The sequence below is a fragment of the Ranitomeya variabilis genome, chromosome 2, assembly GCF_051348905.1.
Source record: "Ranitomeya variabilis isolate aRanVar5 chromosome 2, aRanVar5.hap1, whole genome shotgun sequence".
Classification (NCBI taxonomy): domain Eukaryota; kingdom Metazoa; phylum Chordata; class Amphibia; order Anura; family Dendrobatidae; genus Ranitomeya; species Ranitomeya variabilis.
In genome coordinates, this window is record NC_135233.1 from 216543345 (window position 1) to 216569743 (window position 26399).

Consider the following 26399-nt stretch of genomic DNA (forward strand, 5'->3'; position numbering starts at 1 on the left):
TGCTTCAAAGAAAAATACAAAAACAGGTTCTTTCTCTAAATCCAGGAGACAGGCCGTCAGGAATAGACGCCCTGGCTCAGAAGTGGGATATGAATCTGGCGTATGCTTTTCCACCATTGGCTCTAATACCGAGAGTCTTGAGGAAGATCCAGGAGAGCCAGGCATCGGTAATCCTAATAGTTCCATACTGGCCCAAAAGGAGCTGGTTTCCTCTACTGAAATGGGTGTCCTTGGAAGAGCCAATCCATCTACCAGCAAGACCGGACCTTTTTATTCCAAAGCCCTCTAGTTCATCAAAACCCGGGTCTGCTACAGTTAACAGCGTGGATCCTGAAAAAGAGATCCTAAAGTCAAAAGGCCTCTCGGAACCAGTCATTGCCACTATCCAGAGCAGTAGGAAGCTTGTGACTTCTGCAATATACGGGAAAATATGGAAGAAGTTTTGTTCACAAAGTACAACTCCTGTTTTGGTCTCCCAGGGCCCAGATATTTCTAAAATCCTAGATTTTCTCCAGTCAGGCTTTGATAAAGGACTAAGACCTAGTACGTTAAAAGTACAAATTTAAGTTCCTTCTATGACTTTCAGTTAGCTAGTCATCCCTGGGTAATGAGATTTAAGGTCACCCAAAGGCTTAGGCCTACGATACGCAGTACAGTACCTCCCTGGGATCTAAACCTGGTTTTGAATGAACTCTGTAAAGAACCATACGAACCACTAACTCAAGCAGACTTAAGAGCGGTAACCCTTAAAGCCCTCTTCTTAGTAGCGATAACTTCAGCAAGACGTATCAGCGAGATTCAATCCTTATCTATTAAAGATCCATACCTGAAAATCCAAGATGATTGCATCATCCTTAAACTAGATCCCGGGTTTCTCCCTAAGGTGGTTTCCGACTTCCATAGAAGTCAAGAGATTGTTCTACCTACCTTTTGCCAGAATTATAGTAATGAGAAGGAGCATTCTCTTCACACCTTAGATGTTAAAAGGACAATACTCCACTACCTAGAGATCACAAACAATTGGAGAGTGGACCCTAATCTCTTCATCCAGATGGCCAGAAGAAACAGAGGGAAGAAGGTTTCCAAAGCTACTCTAGCTAGATGGATTAAGTCAACTATCAGGACAGCCTATATCTTGGCAGGGAGACCCCCACCAGAAAGTCGCAAAGCGCACTCGCTGAGAGCAGTCTCGGCCTCATGGGCAGAAACGCTGGGGCTTCAATTGACCAAATATGCAGAGCTGCAACTTGGTCTAGATCAAATACCTTCTGTAGACATTATAAATTGGACTTTACAGCAAACCAACAAACTACATTTGGGAGGAAAGTCCTCCAAGCTGTAATCCCACCCTAAAATAGGAGTTATTTGCTATTTCTCCTGGTGGTGCTGTCAGGAGGGATGTCCTGGAAAGTAGGAATTGGTCGTACCAGTAATAGTGTTTCCAGGAGTCCATCATGACCGCACCCTTTATATAACCTCCCTTGAGTTCCTGTCTGATATGTGATGTAAATATGTGTAGAAAGGAATTTCAATAAAATAGAGTTGCATCCATCCTGATCTGGTACTTGGGAAAATCACTGGAGGATGGAGGTGGGGAGGGGCTATTTAACCTCTTCTGTGTTCCTGTCCCTATCAAGGATACGAAGGACAACCTCCTGGTGGTGCTATCATGATGGACTCCTGGAAACACTATTACCGGTAGGACGAATTCCTACTTTCTTTGTGTATTTGTTTTACTCACATGATCTATCACATGATTTAACAGTGGGGGATCGTGTAACATGTCATGTGATGCATCGGGTACTGGGGGGGCTTCTAAGCTGCCATAGGCAGAAAACTGCCTACACCATTGATTGGCAGCTTTCTGCCTATGCACAGTGTACAATCAGCATTGGAGGCGGGGTTATACAGAGTAGGAGTACTACATAGTAGATTTACTATACCTTTAGTGATCTCTCGCTGATTAAACCAGCGATTTTTCTCAAAACTACAGCGAGCAGCCCAGTAAGTGACACATCGCTGCTTCCAGATTAGGTGGTGACAGATTCCCGTTAATGAGTTTGTGCCATATTATTCCAGCGCACAATAGATCAAGACTGGCTTACAAAAACCCAGTCTTAATCAATCAGCCCATCATGTCCTAGGAATCAGAAGTGCAGATAAAGCTCATATATTGGATTATTCCTACCTGCACTTCATCCACCCTTTGCAGTTCTTATTGGACAAATACCATTTTTCTACAAGGCATGTTAGAATCTTCTAAAATCTATCTCTACATAGGCCATTTAGAGAAATAGGCCCCCTCCGATGGCACCTCTGCGCCTGGTGGGAGCAATTCTCATGGGCCGCCTCCCAGGATGTCAGGTGGGTGGTCTGACGAGGACATTCCCTGTACAGTAATGACTGCTCATGAGTAAGTAATTTTGTCAAATGCACAAGACTTTTTTTTTTTTTTTCCTCTATGAAAAATATTCCTTAAAGCCTAATGCAAATAAACAAGAAAAACACATTTCCTCCACAGTCTCGGAGACATCTGGAAGTTGTACAGCAGCACATTTACCGCGGGATAATTTCTGATAGTCTCCTTTCTTCTTTATTGTCTTTTGTTCCTCCTCTCTCCGCCCTTGTATAGAATATAAACCTTGTGTCAGCATGTTTTACAATGCCCGTCCCAAAACCTGTAACACAAATTTTCGGGGCTTATTGTGCTTTTTGTTATGTCTTTTAATTGCTTGTTAAAACTTTGTGCATGCAATGACTTAAGTGCTTGCCTATTACATGATCTATAAATCCATCCTGCTGGGCTGTTAGGAGCCTATTAAGTTTCTGTGCTCCTATGATCAGTTAGATAACATGACACCGGTAATCTATGGAAGTTGCTGTAGTTTCTGGATTTTTGCCATTTGCTGTATGTGAATTATAGCAATGGAATTGAAGGGAATGTTTGGTCTGCAGGTGGATATGTCTTCTCTAATTAATTACATTTTAAAGGGGTTTTTCCAGTTTTAAGAAACTCTTCTTTCCCCTGCTGCAGTTTGTTTTGAAAGAAACAATCTTTGCATTGCTCACCCTCCCCAGGTCCAATGCTGACTCTCTGCCGCCGTTCCTGGTGGCCGTCACTGTGTTCATCCAGCAGCTGAGCTCAGCCCTAGTTGACTTGATGTGCTGCTCAGAGCAGAGCAAGCTCCTTGTTTGGCTGTCAACGTCACCTAAGCGTTGCAGACGATAACGGATACCGGGAGCAGCGATGGAGTCTCAGCAATAGACCCGGGAAAGGTGAGCAAAGATTAACATACTGCATCCGGGAAGCTGAGGTGTGTTGTGTGTATTTTTTACTTAACCGGAGACCTCATTAAGAATCCGTAGCATAGGGATGTATAAAGGATTTGCGGCAAATTTGGAGCTTCTTACCAATCGCATGAGTTCTGAACACTGGGACCTTCGCTTAATCCAAGCACAGTATTCTCTTTGGTTTAGGAAATGTAGTGTTTTTGGGATTAGTGGGGGGGGGGGGAGTGGGCTTCTTATCAATCTCAAAAAATCCGACCACTGGGACCCACACCTAATCTAAGCACAGTACTCTGCTATCTCCGACATAGAAAATGAATATTTTTGGGAGGGGTCTCAGAAGACGGACAGAGATGAACAATTCGATTTGTGCCTCTATTCCGGTCCTTCATGGAATCCAGGCTTCATTTCTGCTCCTGCTATTACTATTCTGGCATTTTGAATGCCTTTGCTGCTTATTAGTCCCGTAGGTGAGATTGACCTGTGAGGACTAGTGCCTAAATCTCAAGAGAATTCATGAAGTTTGCTGGACCTTATGAGCAGCAAAGTTGCCCAAGATGCCAGGCACAAAAGTGAAGACAAGACTGGCTGACATGGAAGGTCAGACTGAACGCCAGATCAGGATAGTACAAATTGCTAATTTCTAGTTATAGAAAGGGGTATAACTTCAATGGCCTTCATCTTGATCTCAAGCCATGGCGACATGATAGATGAACACTCTGTAGGAAGATTGATCTTGTGCAAGCCTAGATGGGTCCACCAGTGTGTTCTCTACTGTTATCTTGAATGTATCTAGCCATCGGGTTGCTGGTCTTCCTCTTCACCTTTTTTTTTTTTTTTTTTTCCCTTCTATTCTTCCCACTATGATGTCCTTCACTGATTTGCGTTCTTCGCATGATGTGTCCAAAGTAGCCCAGTCGTAGCTTGGTGATCATTGCTTTTAGTGACATGTCTGGCTTGGTTTTTCCAAGATTGGTTTGCTTGTTCTTCTTGTAATCCATGGTATTGATAACGTACACACCTTTTGATTCACGCCTCGAATCGTGCCTGGGAACACCACATTTGGTCCACTGTATTCCCATATTCAGTAGAGGGGTTTACGTAAGCTGTGCCCCTTTTCTGTTGCGGCAACGACACTGAATTTGCCAAAATTATATCTGAAAAATCAGGACCGTCCCAGCTAATTTTATTTGAATGTGTAGTCATCAATGCAATGCATGGATGAGTTAATCTGCTATGATAGGCTGGGTTATAGCTGGAGGTACCAAATTATGTCCTTATGCTCCAATAGGGAATTTAGACAATGGATGTCTTATTGAGACAACACCTTTCTCCTAATCAGTCCGTCATTAAACTTTACTACCAAAACTATATGTCAGGCTTCTTACCCAAAACTGCCTGCGCTTCGATAATGCACTGGGACTGCTTATTTTTCACATAGGAATACTGCATAGTCTCGGGTATAACGATAAGCATTTCCCAGAAATTAGTTATGTGGCTCCTGAATTTGCATGATACTTAAAGGGAACCTGTCACCGCGTTTTTTCCGTATGAGATAAAAATACTGTTAAATAGGGCCTGAGCTGTGCATTGCAATAGTGTAGTTTGTGGACCCCGATTCCCCACCTATGCTGCCGAAATACGTTACCAAAGTAGTCGTTTTCGCCTGTCAATCAGGCTGGTCTGGTCAAAAGGGCGTGGTGTCTTCCCCCAGATTTTGCTTAGTTTTCCGTTGGTGGCGTAGTGGTGTGCGCATGCCCAAGGTCCCGAATCCTCTGCCAGGGGATTGAAAAGAGCGCGATGTTCGTTATTTCATTGGTGATCGGTGGGCGCGGCCATCTTCCTTTGGCCGCGCGTGCGCAGAAGCGGCGCTCTGCTGGCCGCGGCTTCAGGAAAATGGCCGCGGGATGCCGCGCGTGCGCAGATGGATATCGCGGCGGCCATTTTCCTGAAGCCGAGATGCGAACTCTGCTTCAGGAAAATGGCCGCCGCGATATCCATCTGCGCACGCGCGGCATCCCGCGGCCATTTTCCTGAAGCCGCGGCCAGCAGAGCGCCGCTAATGCGCACGCGCGGCCAAAGGAAGATGGCCGCGCCCACCGATCACCAATGAAATAACGAACATTGCGCTCTTTTCAATCCCCTGGCAGAGGATTCGGGACCTTGGGCATGCGCACACCACTACGCCACCAACAGAAAACTAAGCAAAATCTGGGGGAAGACACCACGCCCTTTTGACCAGACCAGCCTGATTGACAGGTGAAAATGACTACTTTGGTAACGTATTTCGGCAGCATAGGTGGGGAATCGGGGGCCACAAACTACACTATTGTAATGCACAGGTCAGGCCCTATTTAACAGTATTTTTATCTCATACGGAAAAAACGGGGTGACAGGTTCCCTTTAAAGGGGTCATCTAGTGTTAGCTTATGGATCAGTGAACATCTGACTGATGGGACCTGCGTCATCCTCAGAACTTGGAATTTTATCCTCAAAAGGGGAAATTTTTTTATTCCTGTTGCCAAACAAGCCACAGATTGGATGCCCTACTGTCGCTCCATTCATTCTCTAAGAGGCTACCAGGAAAAGCTGAGTGGAGTTGAATTAATGGATCGGCACTGCCTCTCAATTCAAATAAGGATAAAACTTCCCCATTCTGCCTTTCTGTGCAGGTCTGAGCGTTGAGACCTCCACCAATCAACAAGTTATCATGTGGAGAGGTGGACACCATGCGGTCACATGTGCTGCCTATATCCTGCAATAATGGTCTACAACAACTGAATACCATCAGTGGACAAAATCCATTCCCCTGGACTAATTTGGAGTTGCCATGTTGATGGATTGGCAGCCGTTGGTCTTGAAATCTTAAAAACGTGTACTTGTTACCAACAACCTGAAAAGTAAAATTTGGACAATTCAGCTCCAACCTGGAAACGCCTGTGTGGAGTCACGGGGGTTGGCGGGCACCCCAGTCCACTAGCTGGAACTGTGTGGACCAGGGATTGTTTCTCCAAACCCCCGCCCTCTCCTTAACATGGGCATAACGCTATTCAGACAACACAGGGTGAGGGTACAACAGTGTGGCAATGCTCTATTGAACCACAAAACAGGCAGATAACACAGAACAGTCCCAGGAAAATACCCAAAGATGGTGCACATTAAGGTACCTTCACACGAAGCGACGCTGCAGCGATAGCGACAACGATGCCGATCGCTGCAGCGTCGCTGTTTGGTCGCTGGAGAGCTGTCACACAGACCGCTCTCCAGCGACCAACGATGCCGAGGTCCCCGGGTAACCAGGGTAAACATCGGGTTGCTAAGCGCAGGGCCGCGCTTAGTAACCCGATGTTTACCCTGGTTACCAGCGTAAAAGTAAAAATAACAAACAGTACATGCTCACCTGCGCGTCACCCGGCGTCCGCTTCCTGTACTGTGTGAGCGCCGGCCCCTAACAGCAGAGCGGTGACGTCACCGCTGTGCTTTTACTTTCACTTTAGGGCCGGCGCTCAGTAAGAGCAGGAAGCGGACGGCAGGGGACGCGCAGGTGAGTATGTACTGTTTGTTTTTTTTACATTTTACGCTGGTAACCAGGGTAAACATCGGGTTACTAAGCGCGGCCCTGCGCTTAGTAACCCGATATTTACCCTGGTTACCAGCGTAAAACATCGCTGGTATCGTTGCTTTTGGTGTCAAACCTGACGGTATACGCCGGTCTGACGACCAAATAAAGTTCTGAACTTTATTCAACGACCAGCGATATCACAGCAGGATCCTGATCGCTGCTGCGTGTCAAACACAACGATATCGCTATCCAGGACGCTGCAACGTCACGGATCGTTGTCGTTCTCGTTGTAAAGTAGTTTCGCATGAAGGTACCTTTAGAGTCTCATCCTTCCACTGACTTGCCTGGATAATGACAGCTGTTATGTCAGAGCTCCCAGGGTTGACTACCCCACCTGTGGCGTGCACACACAGAAATGAGGTAACGACAAGCTTAGGAAGATGACAATCTATTCAGGTACAAGGCCAGGTGACCCGAGTGTCACAATCTGGCGTTTTCAAACATCTCCATGGAGCCAGGCGACCGGCGGGTCCCAATCCTGGCTTTCTGACTTTTAGAAGATGCATTTTTGAAAAAAATTGCAATGTTCAGAATGTTTTTAGAAATACTTTTTTAAAAACTTTTCTTATTTTTTGCAATACAAAGAGCACACAATAATTGTAATTAGAAACCCGGAACCCAACCTAAATTCTAGATTGTGTCCTCGAACCCTTACAGGAGCGTTCCTGCTGTTCCTTAGACACAAAGTACCGGGGTCGTTGCCAGTTATATGTCCACAGACATGAGCCGGAAGATCTTTACATGTGCTGTGCAGATGCTACATTGACTATAAAATGGAAAATTAGAAAACTTTTCTAATCGTGTTGGGAATCCTTGATTCTCCTCCTTGAGTACTGGATAATCTGGAAAGAGTTGTTTTCTTTATGGGTCCCTTTCTTGTAATATAATGTTGATATGTCAGAGCTGATTGACGTTCTTGTGAATTCTATGATCAGTTCCAGATTTACGAGGGTCCAATTATTGCCCTTCAAAATGCATTTACTGTTATGTGATACCTTATAGCTTTTCTACTCCACAACTGGCGGCAAATCTCTGTGGTGGTTGACATGCCCTGCCGGTGTATTACATGGTTGGCCATTCATTTGAAAGTTTGGCATATAATACTACATTTTCCCTGCAGCTACATATTCAATGATGAGTTGATTGCCCAGCTGGCTTTGAAATGTAAAGAATCCTAGTTAGACAATCAAATTTTGAACATGAGTGATGTGGGGTTATGTTTAGCTTTGAGTTTCTTTGTACCGCTTAACCCATTGGGCCAAAGTAGTCTACATTCCAGACCTAATTTCATGCAATGTTGCTTATTTTTTCCTTTCATATGTGAACGTGTAAAGTGTACCGTAATTTTTTTTTTTTTTTTTTAAACCTGCAGTATGTCAATTTTTGCAGCGTTTTTCAACCAGCCAATTGAATGGGACAAAGTCACTTCAAAATACGCTCGTATTTTATGCAGCGTTTTTCCTGCAAACACTCTGGTTTTTGCAGCAGAAATATCTACTGCTAATGCTCAACATCTGCAGATATCCTTAGGCTGACAGTGCACGCCTATCCAGGATTGCCAAGTTGAAGCTTTATTATTATTATTTTTTTTTTTTTCTAGATAACTTATCCAAAAAATCCCGGAAAGACATTTTCTTTTATGAACACATTAGAAAACGATTATGAACCAGAATTATTCTAAGTAATCTTAGGAGCTTAGAATACTGATATGAATATGCTAGCAGTCACACCATTTACTATGAACTAGTCACTGCAATCGTAATACTCTTTACAATCTTCAACTTAAAAAAAAAAACAAAAAAAAAAAAACACTCGCACATCATATTGCTTTTTTCGTATGGATTGTGGAATTTCTGGACATTTAGCAATTGTGAGTCTATCCAGTTTTAGACACATGATGCACAGATCACTAGAAACCTCCATCCTCCATGGCCTGCCTCCCTAGATCTTCATATTTACAGGTGGCCACCATATTTGGCTTTGGGTGCAGCTCCAGTAGGCACTGCATGTGGACTATTTACCCTCCACCATATTGGCCTATAGCCTCTCCCTTTATCTTCTCCTAACTTATCCTCCCAACTGTCCTCAGGTACAAAGTGGTAGCGCAGTTCATTAGTGTCCTCCCTAATGCCTCCCATCTTCAGCAAACTTGCAAACGTATTCCTTCATTGTCCTTTTGCAATGATGGGTACAATTAGTGGATTAGGCCAAAGACTCATTCCAGCTCCAGCATTTTTATCTGGAGGTGCAGCAGAGTATCATAATCCCTTATTGTGCACCTGTAAACAAAAGTGCATTATGTAGACCACATAGAATAAACAGTGTATAATATGTTCTAAAGAAAAAGGTAGGTACAAAGGATTAATCCATGGATTGTTGATGTTTGATACAAAGGTCATGATCCTTACATGTCCCACGGGTTGGCCAAGTGTCATCCTTGGCTTTCCATTTCTGCTTCCAGGAGGCCTTGCAGCCTGCGTGATCTCATGAGCAAGATCCTCATGATCTCTTCCATATTGGACAACATGATCTGTTCTCACTCTCAGTATTCTGTTTTCTGCTTTTGTCGATGCCACCCCTGTTGGCCATTAACATGTCTTAACATTACTTTATCTGTTGTCACCTTTTCAGACTCCTTGCAGAGGTGTCTTACTCAGTGAAATGGTTGATCCTCAGGTGCAAACTCCAACTTGTCTTCCGGTTCTGAACTGTTCTCCACTAGAGTTCCCCAGTACAGTTTGTCATCCTATCACCTTTCTTCTTATAGAAGCAGGAAGTCCACATCTGTTCCCTTAATCAAAACTACTTGAGTATCTAAGCACTTCACCTTGCTTGAAGGCTCTGTTAACAGTCTTCTTCAGGGAGAGGAAGCAATGCCAAACCATCTTATTGTTACTTTTATGCCACTGTCTGGCTCAGAATTTCCAGATTCGTCGCCTTGCTTGGCTTTCCCTTGGATGCTGCCTTCTATTAGCTAGATCTTTGTGGTTATCTCTAAGCTTTCTTTTTGGATCCCGATTGTTGAGTGATTTCTTGGACAACTCCATAGTAAATTTAAAGAAACTCCAGTACGTTGTCTGCATATATATCTTAGTTTGAGGCGTTCTGTTTTCTCATCGAAACCGCCATGTTCAGCTCTGGCGACTGTGGGTTACAAATCCACCACAGAGATCAACAATTCTTCCAGAGTTTGTCTTCCAGCCAGTTTACTCATGTTGTGGTTTTCTCATACAGCTCTAGAGGTTTGTAAATTATAGTGGTGCTATACAACTCTGCTATGAAAGGGTCTATTTAAAGATATCCTAAAACTAGATGGGAATGAGAAGGGTAAACTGAAAAAATCTGACCCACAGTGTCTGTCAGTCACCATATCCTGATACTGTCTTGTAGAGAACACTTTTGTTAATTACCATCTGATATCTAAAGGTACCTTCACACTAAGTGACGCTGCAGCGATATCGACAACGATGCCGATCGCTGCAGCGTCGCTGTGTGGTCGCTGGAGAGCTGTCACACAGACATCTCTCCAGCGACCAATGATGCCGAAGTCCCCGGGTAACCAGGGTAAACATCGGGTTGGTAAGCGCAGGGCCGCGCTTAGTAACCCGATGTTTACCCTGGTTACCAGTGTAAATGTAAAAAAACAAACACTACATACTTACATTCGCGTCCCCCGGCGTCCGCTTCCCTGCACTGTGTAAGCGCCGGCAGTAGCAGGGCACAGCGGTGACGTCACCGCTGTGCTTTGCTTTCCGGCCGGCACTGACACATTCAGTGCAGGAAGCTCTGAGCAGCAGCGCGGACGCCGGGGGACGTGACAGACATCAGAGGGTGAGTATGTACTGTTTTTTTTTTTTTTAACTTTTACAATGGTAACCAGGGTAAATATCGGGTTACTAAGCGCGGCCCTGCACTTAGTAACCCGATATTTACCCTGGTTACCATTGTAAAACATCGCTGGCATCGTTGCTTTTGCTGTCAAACACAACGATACACGCCGATCTGACGACCAAATAAAGTTCTGAACTTTCAGCAACGACCAGCGATATCACAGCAGGATCCAGATCGCTGCTGCACGTCAAACACAACGATATCGCTATCCAGGACGCTGCAACGTCACGGATCGCTGTCGTTATCGCTGCAAAGTCGTTTAGTGTGAAGGTACCTTAACACTTTCAGATGGCTGATTGGTGTGGTTTTTCTCTTTTATGGAAGGTCTTGGTGAAGGGTAAGTCGGGCTCTGTTCACATGAGTGTTGTTGTTATTATTATTATTATTATTTATTGTTATAGCGCCATTTATTCCATGGCGCTTTACATGTGAGGAGGGGTATACATAATAAAAACAAGTACAATAATCTTAAACAATGCAAGTCATAACTGGTACAGGAGGAGAGAGGACCCTGCCTGCGAAGGCTCACAATCTACAAGGGATGGGTGAGAATACAGTAGGTGAGGATAGAGCTGGTCATGCAGCGGTTTGGTAGATCGGTGGTTACTGCAGGTTGTAGGCTTGTCGGAAGAGGTAGGTCTTCAGGCTCTTTTTGAAGGTTTCGATGGTAGGCGAGAGTCTGATGTGTTGTGGTAGAGGGTTCCAGAGTAGGGGTGATGCGCGAGAGAAATCTTGCAATGGGGAGCCAGTGAAGGGATTGACAGAGGGGAGAGGCCGGGGAATAGCGGGGGGACAGGTGGATTAGTCGGGCAGCAGAGTTTAGAATAGACTGGAGGGGTGCGAGAGTGTTAGAGGGGAGGCCACAGAGCAGGAGGTTGCAGTAGTCAAGGCGAGAGATGATGAGGGCATGGACTAGAGTTTTTGCAGATTCTTGGTTGAGGAATGTACGGATTCGTGAAATATTTTTGAGTTGAAGTCGGCAGGAAGTGGAAAGGGCTTAGATATGTGGTTTGAAGGAGAGATCAGCGTCAAGGATTACCCCGAGGCAGCGAGCTTGTGAGACTGGGGAGAGTGGGCAGCCATGTACTGTAATGGATAGGTTCGTTGGGGGGGGTCACGTGAGATGAGGGAAAGATGATGAATTCTGTTTTGTCCATGTTAAGTTTCAGAAATCTAACGGAGAAGAAGGATGAAATATTGGACAGACATTGAGGGATTCTGGTTAGTAGGGAGGTGATATCTGGTCCAGAGATGTAGATCTGTGTGTCATCAGCATAGAGGTGATACTGAAAGCCATGAGATTCTATGAGCTGTCCCAGGCCAAAGGTGTAAATGGAGAAGAGCAGGGGCCCAAGGACTGAACCTTGTGGGACTCCGACAGATAGGGGGCTGTTATGATCCGGTGACCTTGGAGCCGCATGAGAGACTTTCTCAGGAGTAGGTGGTACCTGTACTGACCGCAAACCCTAAACTAACACCGCAACTAGAAGTAGCCGTGGGATGTACCTAACACGTCCTAGACACCTCGACACAGCCGGATGACTAAATACCCCTATAGATGAAAATGGGAATTCTATCATGCCTCAGCGCAGAACCCCAAAGGATAGGCAGCCCCCCACAAATATTGACTGTGAGTATAAGAGGAAAGACACACGCAGGCAGAAAAACGGGATTTAGCAAAAGAGGCACTTCTAGCTTAATAGAAAAGGATAGGACAGAATTCTAAGCGGTCAGTATAAAAATCCTAAAAATATCCACAGCAGATAATACAAATATTCTACATCTAACTAAAGACATAGAAAGTATATCTGCATCTCCTGAGAGTCCAGCATGACTGAAAAATCCAAACAAAGTCTAAGCTGGACAAAAACACAATGAATTGCACTGAATTGCAAAGCACACTGCATGTGTGCACAGAGACAAAAACCAGATACTTATCTTTGCTGAATTTGGCAGCAGGGCATGAGGAACCAGAGAGAGATGCAATCCCTCCAAGTACAATGGACAACTGGCACGGACTCATGGATCCTGCACACCTAAATACCTAATAGAGCTGCAATCAGCAGAAACACCTGCCCTGGATTACAACCCCAAGACAACTGCACTACCACCAACAACCACCGGAGGGAGCCCAAGAGCAGAATTCACAACAGGGGGCGAGGTGAGGAGGTGGTGTGTGAGTGGGAGACGCTGAATGTCCGGTCTGTTAGGTATGATGAGATCCAGGATAGGGCCAAGTCTGTGATGCTAAGGGATGAGAGGGTCTGTAATAATAGGGAATGGTCCACTGTGTCAAAGGCAGCCGACAGGTCCAGGAGGAGGAGGACAGAGTAGTGTCGCTTGCTCTTGGCGGTTAAGAGGTCATTGGTGACCTTAGTTAGGGCAGTTTCAGTGGAATGGTGTGACCGGAAGCCAGATTGTAAGTGGTCAAAGAGGGAGCAAGAAGAGAGATGGGAGGACAGTTCAAGGTAGACGTGGTGTTCCAGTAGTTTGGAGGCATAAGGGGGAAGTGATATAGGGCGATATCTAGATACAGTGGATGGGTCAAGAGAGGGCTTTTTGAGGATAGGCGTGATGGAGGCATGTTTAAAGCTTGAGGGGAAAACACCACCAGTTGTTAGTGATAGGTTGAAGAGATGGGTTAGGGTTGGGATGAAGACTGTGGTGAGGTTTGGAATGAAGTGGGATGGGAGCGGGTCAAGTGCACAGGTGGTGAGATGCGATTTTGAGAGTAGAGTGGAGAGTTGATCTTCTGTAATGGTGGAGAAGTTGGTTTTGAAGGTGGAGGGCTGGGAAGTCGGGAGGAAGGGCTCTAGGGGTTGTTGACCAAAACTGTCTCTGATGTTATCAATCTTCTGCTTGAAAAATTAGAAATGAGGCAAAGTCTTCAGCTGAGATAAGTGGGGAGGGAGGAGGTGCTGGGGGACAGAGGAGAGAATTGAAGGTGTTGAATAACTGTTTAGGGTTGTGAGACAGGGAAGATATGAGAGATGAGAAGTAGGTTTGTTTAGCTGTGGCGAGTGTGGTCTTGAAAGTAGTGAGGGACTGTTTGAATGCGATGAAGTGCTCGTTGGAGTGGGATCTTTTCCATCTGGCCTCAGCAGCCCTGGAAGCTCGCCTCGGTTCTTTGGTCAGGCTGGTGTGCCAGGGCTTGTCTGTTGATTTTGCGAGCTTTGGTATGTGTAAGTGGGGCAGCAGATTCCAAAGCTACAGCTATTGTGGTGTTATATAGAGCGGCAGCGTCATCCGCATTGTGTAGGGAACTTATGTCTGTGAGAGGGAGGAGGGATTCAGAGAATGAATGTAGGTCAAGATGCTTAAGATTTCTGCGAGGGTGTGAAAGTTTGTGGGGTGGGGATTGTAGACATGGAGTGGAGAGGGAAGAGAATGTGAGAAGGTTGTGGTCAGAGAGAGGAAGAGGTGAGTTAGAGAGGTTAGATAGGGAGCAGAGGCGGGTGAAGATGAGGTCCAGTGTGTGACCATCTTTGTGATGGCTGCAGAAGGCCATTGAGTGAGGCCGAAGGAGGAAGTGAAAGATAGAAGTTTAGTGGCAGCTGAGAGGGAAGTGTCAATGGGGATGTTGAAGTCACCCATGATGATAGTGGGGATGTCCGCGGAAAGGATATGAAGTAGCCAGGTGGTGAAGTGGTCAAAGAAGGTGGTGGCTGGCCCTAGGGGGCGGTAAATGACAGCCAGTTGGAGGTTGGAGGGGGAGTAGATGCGCATAGAGTGCACCTCAAAGGAAGGGAGGGTAACAGAGGGTGGCAGTGGGATTGGGGTGAAGGAGCAGTTATCTGACAGGAGAAAACCAACTCCTCCGCGATGTTTGCTGCTGGGGCAGGGTGTGTGAGAAAGGTGGAAGCCACCGTAAGAGAGTGCAGCAGGGGAGGCTGTGTCAGAAGGGGTGAGCCAGGTTTCGGTGATGGCGAGGAATGAAAGTTTGGTAGTAACAATAAGATCATGGATGTAGGAAAGCTTGTTGCAGACAGAGCGAGCGTTCCACAGAGCTCCTGTTAGTGGGACTGGGGAAGCGGGGGCTGGGCGAATGGGTATAAGGTTAGAGAGGTTACGGAAGTTTGTGATAGAGCGTGGATGGGAGGTAGAAATGACTGTGGGAATGTGGTGAGGAGGACCAGGATTTGGAGAGATATCACCAGCAGTGAGAAGGAGCAGAGAAAGTGTTAGCCCCCTCATGCCCTCTCCGGCTCCCACCTGCTGTCTGTGTTTGGAGGCAGAGGATTGTATGTTAAGGAACAGTTCTTAGGAGGAGGTGAGATGGATGGGGAGGATTGAAGCCGAGATAAACAGTTCCTTACTTGGTGTGGGGATTAGGGGAGGTAGCATGAAGTGACGGATTATAGGGTTGAGAGTGACAACAAACAAACATTGTTTACAGTGACTGGCCAGTTCCCTTCAGTTTCAATTCAGGTTTTAATTCTACTGTTATCTTCACACTTTTAGGACACACTTCTAGGAATCACACTGCAGACTAAAGTCATGCAGACTTTAGCTATGCAATATATGTAAAACTAAGTGCGTTCAGGTGTGAAGTAGAGAGGAGTGGTCTCTGCTCATCTTGGTCAGAGAATTAAGGGTGGACCAGATGCATACAATCAAGCCTGAGTAAACAAGGTCATAAATAACACAGGGTAAGCTGGGGTTAGCTGAAAGGCATACCATGAGAATGCTAGGAGCAGAGCAAAATCTGTGTGCAAAGCTGGGTGATGTACTATGTGCACTTCATAGACAGACAGCAGGAGAGCTGGGTGGATGAACATACCATGAGAATACTAGAAGCAGAGGAAAGTCTGTGTGCAAAGCTGGGTGATGTACTATGTGCACTTCATAGACAGACAGCAGGAGAGCTGGGTGGATGAACATACCATGAGAATACTAGGAGCAGAGGAAAATCTGTGTGCAAAGCTGGGTGATGTACTATGTGCACTTCATAGACAGACAGCAGGAGAGCTGGGTGGATGAACATACCATGAGAATGCTAGGAGCAGAGGAAAGTCTGTGTGCAAAGCTGGGTGATGTACTATGTTCACTTCATAGACAGCAGGAGAGCTGGGTGGATGAACATACCATGAGAATGCTAGGAGCAGAGGAAAGTCTGTGTGCAAAGCTCGGTGATGTACTATGTGCACTTCATAGACAGACAGCAGGAGAGCTGGGTGGATGAACATACCATGAGAATACTAGAAGCAGAGGAAAGTCTGTGTGCAAAGCTGGGTGATGTACTATGTGCACTTCATAGACAGACAGCAGGAGAGCTGGGTGGATGAACATACCATGAGAATACTAGGAGCAGAGGAAAATCTGTGTGCAAAGCTGGGTGATGTACTATGTGCACTTCATAGACAGCAGGAGAGCTGGGTGGATGAACATACCTGTCGGAAGAATAGAGATGCTTGTTAGAGTGCGATGGTGGCAGGTAGCAGGGCACAGTCTGTATACATCTTTCAGGTTTTAATTCTACAGTTATCTTCACACTTTTAGGACACACTTCTAGGAATCACACTGCAGACTGCAGAGTGTTAGAGGTTCCCTTGGAAGGATTCTACCAAAAATAGCCGGACACCATGCTGAAAAGCAAACTGACCTCTTTACAATCAATCCATTAAATACCACTGCTACTTGGCATTTTGAGTGTTCATCTCTGACTGGGCTTTAAACCCCTTCCTCTAACTTTGTGGTTCCATTGTGGCAAAAATAACTGCGTATGCTTACCCTTCACCTTTTTTGATCCCTCACTGCTCCTTCTGGCCACCTTTTCTTCTCTTCTGGCATGGTGAGCATTTGACCACTGCAGCCAACTAATGCTTGTGGAAGGTGTCTGCAACTGTGACGTGCCAACCTCTCCAGAAGAGAGGAGACTGGCGGGTGACATGACCAGCAGGATGGAGAAGCCGTGAGAGATCGATAAGTAGTAGTATATGCAGTTCTTAAGTATTTACTGTTTTACCGCACTGGCACAATTTATATAGTAAAAGGGCTTTTCATTACTTTGATCCTAAGGATTAGCTATCCATATCAGATCGATGTCCATCTGATACCCGGTATCGGAGAAAAGCTCATCACCTAAAAAATTGGGTCTCGTTCTAGTAAGCTGTTTTTCTCTTCTTTAGACCTGGATGTCCACAGCATGAGAAACGGCTCCAGATGGCACTAATATTTTCATTTGTCCTTACACTTTTGTGCCGTCAGCCTTCTCCTGGCATCTGTCAAACGAAAATACTATTCCCACCATCCTTTATCATATCATTGGGGACACTTCCCAGTACCCCATAGTTTACTGCTTTCAGTGGTATCTAATCTTCCATAATAACAAAAGACCAGGGAAGTTAAAACCAAGTCTTCTGGATTCTGACAGACTGGGAGGTCCTCAGTAAATTAGACCACTAGCCGATTCCAGAAATCAACGGATTTACTGAACCTTTATCTAATAAACATGAGCAGCTTATATCTATTTTTTTTTTCTTTTACTTCCACATTAACATTCTGTATGTGTTCTATTTAGGAGTATCTCTATATGACAGCAGAATAACAGCCCTCATAGACATTAGACAGCTGTTTGCCAAACCTCTCCCTGGACTACCCCATACCCAGGAATGCCTGTTCTCTATGAGCCAGACTTCTCTCCAGAGAGAACTAAAGGATCGCTGGTAGAAATTCAGCAGGCTGGACCCTTAGCTTCTTTTTGAAACGTGGACAAAGGGGAATTACTGGCCCTAAATCCCTGGCTGGATGCAGCTGTGTCAAACTTTATCTGCCTGCCCGCAAGCGTCAGCCAAATTTCGGATTACAGGTGCATACTCAGAAAAGGCATACGTGATTGCAATTTCCAAAGTAGAAAAATAGGTTGCACTCACCCTCCCGTTAAGTTTCCTTCATTTAATCCTGCAACAATGGTTTCGGCGGGAGGATAGTGGAGGACTTCTGGAAACGACGTGCATTTTGCGCTAACTGCAAACAGCCGATATCAAACTTTAGTCTTAATTTGTGTGGGGGTCTTAACATTTAAGTGGACCTGTCCTTTATTCGCTGCATTTTCACATTGCATGCTAAATATGCAAATATTATGAATCTGTCGCCAGCTCTTTGCCATCAAGTTTGAGAGCAGAATGATGTAGAGGCAGAAACCCGGATTCCAGCGATGTGTCAATTGCTGGGCTCCTTGTTGTAGATTTTATAAAATCACTGTTTTATCATTAGAAGACTATTACATTTACTGCCTTGTTGTCCAACCATGCCCCCACCGCTAATTGGCAGCTTTCTGTGAACTCACTGCATAGGCAGAAAGCTTCCAACCAATGGCATGGGCAGAGTTACACAGGTCTTAGCATTCATAAAACTAGTAGATCTGCTCAGAATAAACTACAGCAAGCAGCCCAGTAATATAAACATTGCTAGAAAAAGGGGTTTCTGCCTCTTTATCATGCTGTTCTCAGATAACATGGCAATAACCTGATGACAGATTCCCTTTAAATTCACAATAAGAACGTCTTGATAAAATCTCTCCAAACTGAATCTTGCTCTTTGTTTTCACTAGAAGTTTTCCACCCAAAACTCTAGACAATATACTTAGAGGATAAGGTTTAGTGGTCACTTAAAGGGAATCTGTCAACATGGACATTGTGGCAATGCTACCTACTTGGATGCATGGTGAGGTAACAGAAACCATTTTCATTTAAATGTCCAGGCTGGTTTATTGGGGCTTCATAGACCAGCCACAAGCAGAAGGAAAATAAACAGCCTTTCAGTGCAGGCAAAACAAAGTAAACTGTTCTAACAAAGTTACTTTAGAGACAGTCCAGGACACACAGGCTGGATAACCTCCAGTATATTGGCTCGGTCTGGAGATATCACACAGAATGTCCTCTTGCCTCCATATACACAGACCATGTGTGATACAAACAGACTCGATTTTACCTTGTGAGCCACATGCATTGGTGTGTGGGTACGGTATTTGGGCAGCCAGACCCCCACCCATCTCTTACGCTGCCCGTAAACTTAGTACCAAGAGGCTTGTTTTGTGCATCTGGGCCATGTGCACTAGACCAATACTCCAGGTTTACATCACAGAGGACAACCACCTCCATGATGCATACCGCCCATCAACTATGTGTCTGTCAGCCACCTCACAACATGTAGGTTATAGAAAATTGAATAAAATGATACATTGATCTCTGTGATCCGATTGTTTTATTTTCGAAAAATCCACTTTTTTTTTTAATATGTAAATGAGCTGTTAAGATCTATGGATGGGACACAGATGTCCTTGATATTTAAAATAAAGGGGGCGTTATCAGTGTGAGACATTTAATGACTGACAGTCTACACTTCTGATCTGCATGTCTCACACTGGTAAAGACCCCTTTCATATAAAATAAGCCCTGGAGGCAGATTCCCAGGGAGATAGATGTCCAGCCCATAGATGTTAAAAGCTAATTTACATATTAAAAAAAAAAAAGTGGATTTCTCCGGAATAAGACATCGGATCGCAGATATCAAGGGATCGTTTTGTTACTATGACTGACAAGCCCATACAGACGACTTAAAAGGATTGTTCCTACTCACATATTCCTTTTAAATGGGTGGCTGCAGGTAGAATCCAACTTTAATTTTCACCCTGTAGCTGCTGCTCTAGTAATTCACCATTTTACCCTAAGAATAACCCTATATCTGTAGGTAAATAGAGTTTCGTGACATTGACCTGTTCACTTTCATATTAAAACAATCACTTATTGTTGGCCTTCATCAATCGTGTCTAAGAATTCACAAAACACAAAATTGGATACATCGGTTAGGAAGTCATCCCAAATTTGCTGCCAATCAGATTTTCTTTTTCTGTTTTTGTTGTTTAACTATATTTTTTATTCTTTATTTTATATTGGGAAAGGTAAGCTATATTTGATTTTGCAGTAAAAATAAAAAGCGATTATGTAGCCAGCTCAGAACTAATTATCTGCTTGTCCATGTCACACATCACAGGTTTCACAGACAACAGACGGACTGGATGCAGACCTTTGGAAGGATGGTTTATTTAAGTCCAAGGTGACAAGATATCTCTGCTTCACCAGAGCTTTCTCAAGAGAAAACGTAAGTCGGAACATTTATCAGTGACTTGGTTTGCTGTCATTTGTTGTCATCTCCTCACCTTGTTCCTGTTCTTCTTCTTCAGAGCCATTTAGGGAATGTCTTGGTAGACATGAAACTGATCGATATAAAGGACACATTACCTGTGGGCTTCATACCCATCCAAGAGACGGTTGATACACGTAAGTACTTGTCAATGTATGAAGCTTTATTCTCCTCCTATCATTGCTAAAATATGCCATCACTTAATGACTGGTAGGGGTTGCTCTTCCGAGACCCTTATTACAACTTCTGAGACCCCTGTTGGCTCTGCAGGGAGCCACTGAATGGGGCTATGATGCCGTTTACTTTCAGAGTGACGGAGAAGGAGAACGGAGTTCTGAATCAACTCTATGAACTCTTGTCCTGTATCTCTATGAACTCTTCATTCTTGGGATTGCAAAGGGTTTTGGAGATAAGACCACCACCAATAATAACTGCATGATTTTTCAATGCTTTATGACCTGGAAATACCCCTTTTATAAGATTGTGGTTTCCATTGAAAACCAACTAGAGCATCTTCTGATGCATTTTCAGCTTTCGAATGAATGTGAATATCATGCTTTTTAACCTGGGTTTTCCTAGGAAAAGGCCTTAAAATCTGATTGATTGGAGATCCAACTTTTGGCAAGCCCTGCTGATCTGTGGTCCTCGATTTAAGTCTTATCCTGTATAAAGGTCATCAATATGAGATCAGTGAGGGGTCTGTCAGCCAGCAACACCACCAATAGCTGAAAATTGCTCAGGCTGCAGCCAAAACTAAGCTGAACATAACAGCCCCTACATTGGTTGGGTGTAAATGATAAGAATTTCACTTTATCTGGTTGGGGTTGGCTGTGACCTAAAAATGAATGGCCAAAAAGTAGGATTGGTCATCAATATGGCGATATCTGTGCAGTACTGTGGGCGATTACCCTGCAGTGGCCATTAAGAAATGCACAGCGCTGCTGACTTGGCAGTCTTCAGCTCATCAATAGTGGTGTTCAGTGCCAGACCCTGCCAGATCTCACATTAATGACGTACCCTTAAGATAGCAATTCAAAGGCAAACACCCTCTCAACTAGTAGCTTGTCTTTTCCTCTATGTAACTTGAGCCCAGGACGCAGCTTGAACCTGCTGTGTTGAAGTCCAGCAAAGTAGTAGTATTCTGGCTCACGGCATTATTTAGATTAAAATTCAAGAAACTATTATTCCACATTGGTAAAAATTTTTACAATCATCAACGACCCCACAGATCAACCACATGTCGTTGATTATAAGAAATGTTGTCAATACGTAATAATAAGAGTTTCTCGGATTTTAATCTGAACTATGCTGTGAACCAGATTTCCAATACTTTATTGCCTATCTTTAGGATAATTTTTCAGTTGTTAGGTCCTGAACAACCCCCTTGGCATAGACTGAAAAGCCAATCTTAGGCTGCCTTCACACTAGTAGTATTTGGTCAGTATTTTACATCAGTATTTGTAAGCCAAAACCAGGAGTGGAATAATTAGAGGAAAAGTATAATGAAACATATGCACCACTTCTGCATTTATCACCCACTCCTGGTTTTGGCTTACAAATACTGATGTAAAATACTGACCAAATACTGCTAGTGTGACGGCAGCCTTAATGTGTTCATTCAGTGTCCCTAAGTTGGATCTAGTCTTGTATAAAGCATTTTCCAAGTCCTTTAAAGTCCATCATAAACAACTAATGAACAACCTGTGGAATCTTCAATTTTGATGTTGGAAAACTTAGCTGTTGATGACTTTTTTCCCCTACAGAGGAGGTTGCCTTTCGGAAAAAACGACTGTGTATCAAGTTTATCCCAAGAGACTCGACGGAAGCTGCTATCTGTGACATCCGCATCCTGAGCCGCTCGAAACAGGCCCCACCTCAGTATACGTTCATAGGGTGAGTGTGATCGGCAGTTCTGCTCATTGCCCTGTACACTACTAACAAAAAATCCATTTTCAGGCCACTCGGTGAAGGAGCTGTACAACTACAACAATGGCATCCGTGGATGTCAAAGAGGAGGTTGCGAGGGAATGACTTGGGAAGTTTTTACATTGGCCAATTATCGTGAACCAGATAACTTCTCGGAAACTGGGCAGTGTAAAAAGGCGGCTGATTTTGCAGTGAATGAGCAAAATGCTCGTTCATTGTGTGAAATGAATTGTAATCATCGTTTTCAACAGCACATTGTACTATCTAAGCATGAGATGTGCTGCCGAGAGCAATGACAGTCTATGAGCACAGAATGATCTATTAAAGGGAACCTGCAGGTTTTAGACCCCAAACTAATGTCATCTACAGTACAGTGGCATGTATGAGCTTGGGCACCCCAGGTCAAAATCAGTTATTGTGAACAGTTAAGCAAGTTGAAGATTAAGTGATCTCTAAAAGGCCTAAAGTTAAAGATGACACATTTTCTTATGATTTTTAATTAATTTTTTATTTTTTTCATCTTTAAAAAAACTACATAAAGAAAAATGGAACCATACCGATCACGTGACAATTAAGCCACATGTAGATCAAGAGTGCTAAACACTTGTAAAGTAAAATACAAAATACCTGTATAATGCTAATTAATCAGAGACTAAAATGATCTATTTTCTACATATGTAAGGGATCTGTTTCCAATAACAAAACAGTGTAGATAATTTTCTATGATGTACCATTTCTGTAGCTGTTCTCCCCAAGTGTGTTTTATAGTTTAAGGAACCCCCTTTTTTATACTAGTCTGTTTTATCTGTCTGAAATCTATATTTGTTCAGATAAAATATTTTATATTTTAATTTACAAGTGTTTAGCAGTCTTGATCTACATGTGGCTTAATTGTTACGTGAGCTGTATGGTTCTATATGATATGGAGTATTGCCTGTTTCTCGTTTGAGAAAAATGGCCTTGGGTAGTATGTTTACAATAAAGGAAAATGGGCCAATGCAAAAGTTTGGGCACTTTCCATGGTTAGTACTTAGTAGTGCCCCTTTTTTTGCAAGTATCACAGCTTCTAAACGCTTTTTGTAGTCAACTAAGAGTCTTTCAAATCTTTGAGGGATTTTCATCCATTCTATCTTGGAGAATTCCTCCAGTTCTGTGAGATTCCTGGGTCGTCTTGCATCCTCTGCTATTTTGAGGTCTAGCCACAGATTTTCATTGATGTTCATTCAGATCAAGGGACTGTGAGGGCCATTGTAAAACCTTCATCTTACACCCAAAGCCTGATTGATCCACCCCCATGCTTAATGGTTGGCAAGATGTTCTTTTCATGAAATTCTGTGCCCTTTTTCCTCCACTCATACCTTTTGATCATTGTGGACAGAGTTCTATTTTAACCCCTTAAATACCAGGGGTATTTCTGGTTTTTTTTTTGTGCTCTCCTTCTTCCCAGAGCCATAACTTTATTCTTCCAGCAAAATGGCCATGTGAGGGCTTGGTTTATGCATGACGAGTTTTAGTTTTGAACGACACCATTGCTTTTACCATATCATGTCCTGGAAAAAGGGAGAAAAATTTAAGTGCTGTGAAATTGAAAAAATGCTATTCCACATTTTTATTTTTTGTACCATATTTACTAAATGCTAAAACTGACCTGCCATTGTGATTCTCCAGGTTAAGATTTACAGATGCCAAACATGTATAGGTTGTTTTTTATTTAAGTGGTGAAAAAAAAACAAACCAAAGATTGTGGAAAAAAATTGTCATTATCCTAGACCCTAACAGGCTAATTAACTTTTTACCAATGTTTCAAACCTCATTTGAGCTCACAATCTCCAAGGTTGCCTGGACTTTTGCATCTGCCAGTTCTCCTTTTTTGTAATATTATAAAATGTAAAAATTACAATATTTAAAATACAAAGGCTGTGTGCACACGTTCCGGATTTTCGCGATAAACCACGAAAAAAAGCATCCATTAAGCATTCTATTAATAGAATGCAATCCACAATTTTTGTGCACATGTTGCGGTTTTTTTTCCGCAAAAAAAACGCTCGCGGTAATAAATGCAGCATGTTCATTAATTTTGCGGATTTTTCGCTGATTTCCCGCTATTTAATGTATTGGGAAGCTCCGATAAAAAACGGGCAAAAAACGCGAAAAACACACGCGTGCGGATTTCCTGCAGAAAAAGTCCGGTTTTGTTGAGGAAATTTCTGCAGAGAATCCTGACGTGTGCACATAGCCAAAATGTGTCATCTTTAACTTTAGGCCTTTTTAGAGATCATTTCAACTTTCTTAACTGTTCACAATAACAGTCATTTTGACCAGGGGTGCCCAAAGTTTCCCATGCCACTGTATGTAAAGTCCCTGTAATATTGATAACCACAACCAAACGTTCGTTTTATAACTGTGTTCTCCCTCAAAAAGACTTTATTAGCAGGTCCAAAATGAAATTTTTGTTGCCAAAGCAAGAAAAAAATAAGTGTGACAGGGGAGGGGATCGGGTTTATTGGTATGGGATATTGGGGGCACAATTTGGGCAGTAATAGTCCATTTAGTTCCTCTACGCTTATGACATGTGGTGAAATATTGGGCGCCCATCTCCGTTAATTCCTCTTCCCCCAGTAGGATGCAGAGTTTTCTCTCCTTGTCCATGGATGGAGAGTCTCGGGAAATGAGAGGCCCTCACTGCTGAGTATTTGTTGCAGTGCAGCAGGAGGTGCACCTTGTCCTCCAGGGTCCCCTGCTTGCAGTGCTGGCACAGTCTGTTCTCCGGCGGCTTGTATGGCTGTCAGTGCTGCCCTGATTCCACTTCTAGGCTGATTGTCTTCCTGTCATTGGGGTTTCGTAACCTCTCCAAATATGGGGCCGAAGACTGTAATCCCTCCTCAGGGATTGATAGATGGTGAGTTTCTGGACGTTCTCAAATTCACTTTTCCATCCCTTTATGTATCGCTTCTTGCAGCACTATGAGGTCCCCTTTATTTGGGCTTTTGTAAGGGTGTGTTGCTGACTTTGGCTGGACTGGCTGCCGGGTTTCCTGGCTTTCTCTGGGCTCCAAATCAGCAGGGCTTTACGATGGTAGGAGTTGGGGTTGCTGCTCTGTATGTGCGCCTGTTGTGATAGCGCCCTCTTGTGTATATTGAGCCATATGGGGAATCTGCCCAGCTCTGACCGACAGGCTATATATTTGAGGTGCTGCGATGGACCTGGAGGAGATATTTGCAGAACTCCAGGTGGAAGACTTTGGTTGGTCTGAGATCCCACTTTGTCTGGTCTGGATAAGTTGCTGGGCCCCATACCTCACTGCCATTTAGCAGTACAGGGGTGATGACACTCAAATAGCTTAAGCCAGACTCTCACTAGTGGCTTGAGGTGGTACAGTTGTTTTCTGATGGCATAGCAGGTTATTCACGCTTTTCTTTTCTGGGCCTCTGCTGCTTGCTTTAGGCTTCTGGTTTGGCAGCACCCATGTTGCTCTGAATGTTTCCAGCACTGCCAGGCTATCTTGTGGGCCTTCCTCGTTGGGGATAGTAGGAGGAGGTCATCTGCATACAGCAAGAACTTCACTTCTTGGTCGTGCAGACTGAGGTCTGGGGCGGAGAAGGCTTCCAGAGCTGCAGCTAGTCCATTTATGTAGATGTTGAATATGGTACAGGCTGCCCCCACGGCCCCGCCTGAAGAAAGCCATCCTTTTCCTATTCACCCTTATGCTGCAATATTTCTCAGTGTATGAGCTCTTGATGACCTGCTGGCTTGCGCTCTCCCCCGCGCGTGCTTGCGCTCTCCCCCGTGCTGGCTTGTGCTCTCCCCCGCGCTCTTTCAACTTATCACATTTTTTTTTTATTAGAAAAAGCTCTCATACATCTATCGTAGAAGAGGAGAAAAGAACGAAAGAGCAAAAACGAAAATTGTCTATGGAGTTAAGACCCAAAAGAGGCACATAAACCAATTACAGCAAACTGAGCTCATTCATTGTAAATGAAGAGCTATTCTCCAAAAATTAGTTTGTGTTCGTTCATCAACATTTTTCAAGATCTCTACTTGTAGCCAGTATAAACATCAATTATTTACTTCCAGTAAATAAAAACCTGCCCTATTCAAGTGAGAGACACACAGTTGAGGCCCGCCATACATATTGGACTGCTGGACAATTCCCTAAAATATCGTCAGGTTTACGTGATTTTCGTTTGTGTTAGGGTGCCTTCAATCCTGCTCTAATAATTTCTTAATCGAAAGGTGAGAGGGGCAGCTGATACCACATCTATTGATACCTCTTTTCATTATGGGACAGGTGTTGGATACCCGCTGGTCCCGGCAGTTGCCAGTAGACATTACATTGCCTTCCTCTCTCTTAGGGCTCATAACTCACTTTGCGTGAAATACGGCCGAGTCTCGTATGTTAATACCTGGCTCTGCCGCCGGCACTCCAGAGTGGAGCGTGCGGCCACATAGCAATACATGGAGCTGCACGCTCTGCTCCCAAGTGCCAGAGCCGAGTGTTACCATGCAAGACTCGGCCGTATTTCACGCA

General features: G+C 44.1%; 1 protein-coding gene across 9 annotated transcripts in view; it reads left to right on the forward strand.

Moving 5' to 3' along the window:
- The window catches only part of MVB12B (multivesicular body subunit 12B), a 165910-nt gene that overhangs the window by 65181 nt on the left and 74330 nt on the right, over positions 1-26399 (forward strand). For all 9 annotated transcript variants that reach the window (XM_077283634.1, XM_077283633.1, XM_077283631.1 and 6 more), the window contains 3 exons: positions 19796-19903; positions 19986-20082; positions 21709-21838. In XM_077283634.1, the coding sequence (XP_077139749.1) occupies positions 19796-19903; positions 19986-20082; positions 21709-21838 (335 nt within the window). The remainder of the gene's footprint in view (positions 1-19795; positions 19904-19985; positions 20083-21708; positions 21839-26399) is intronic.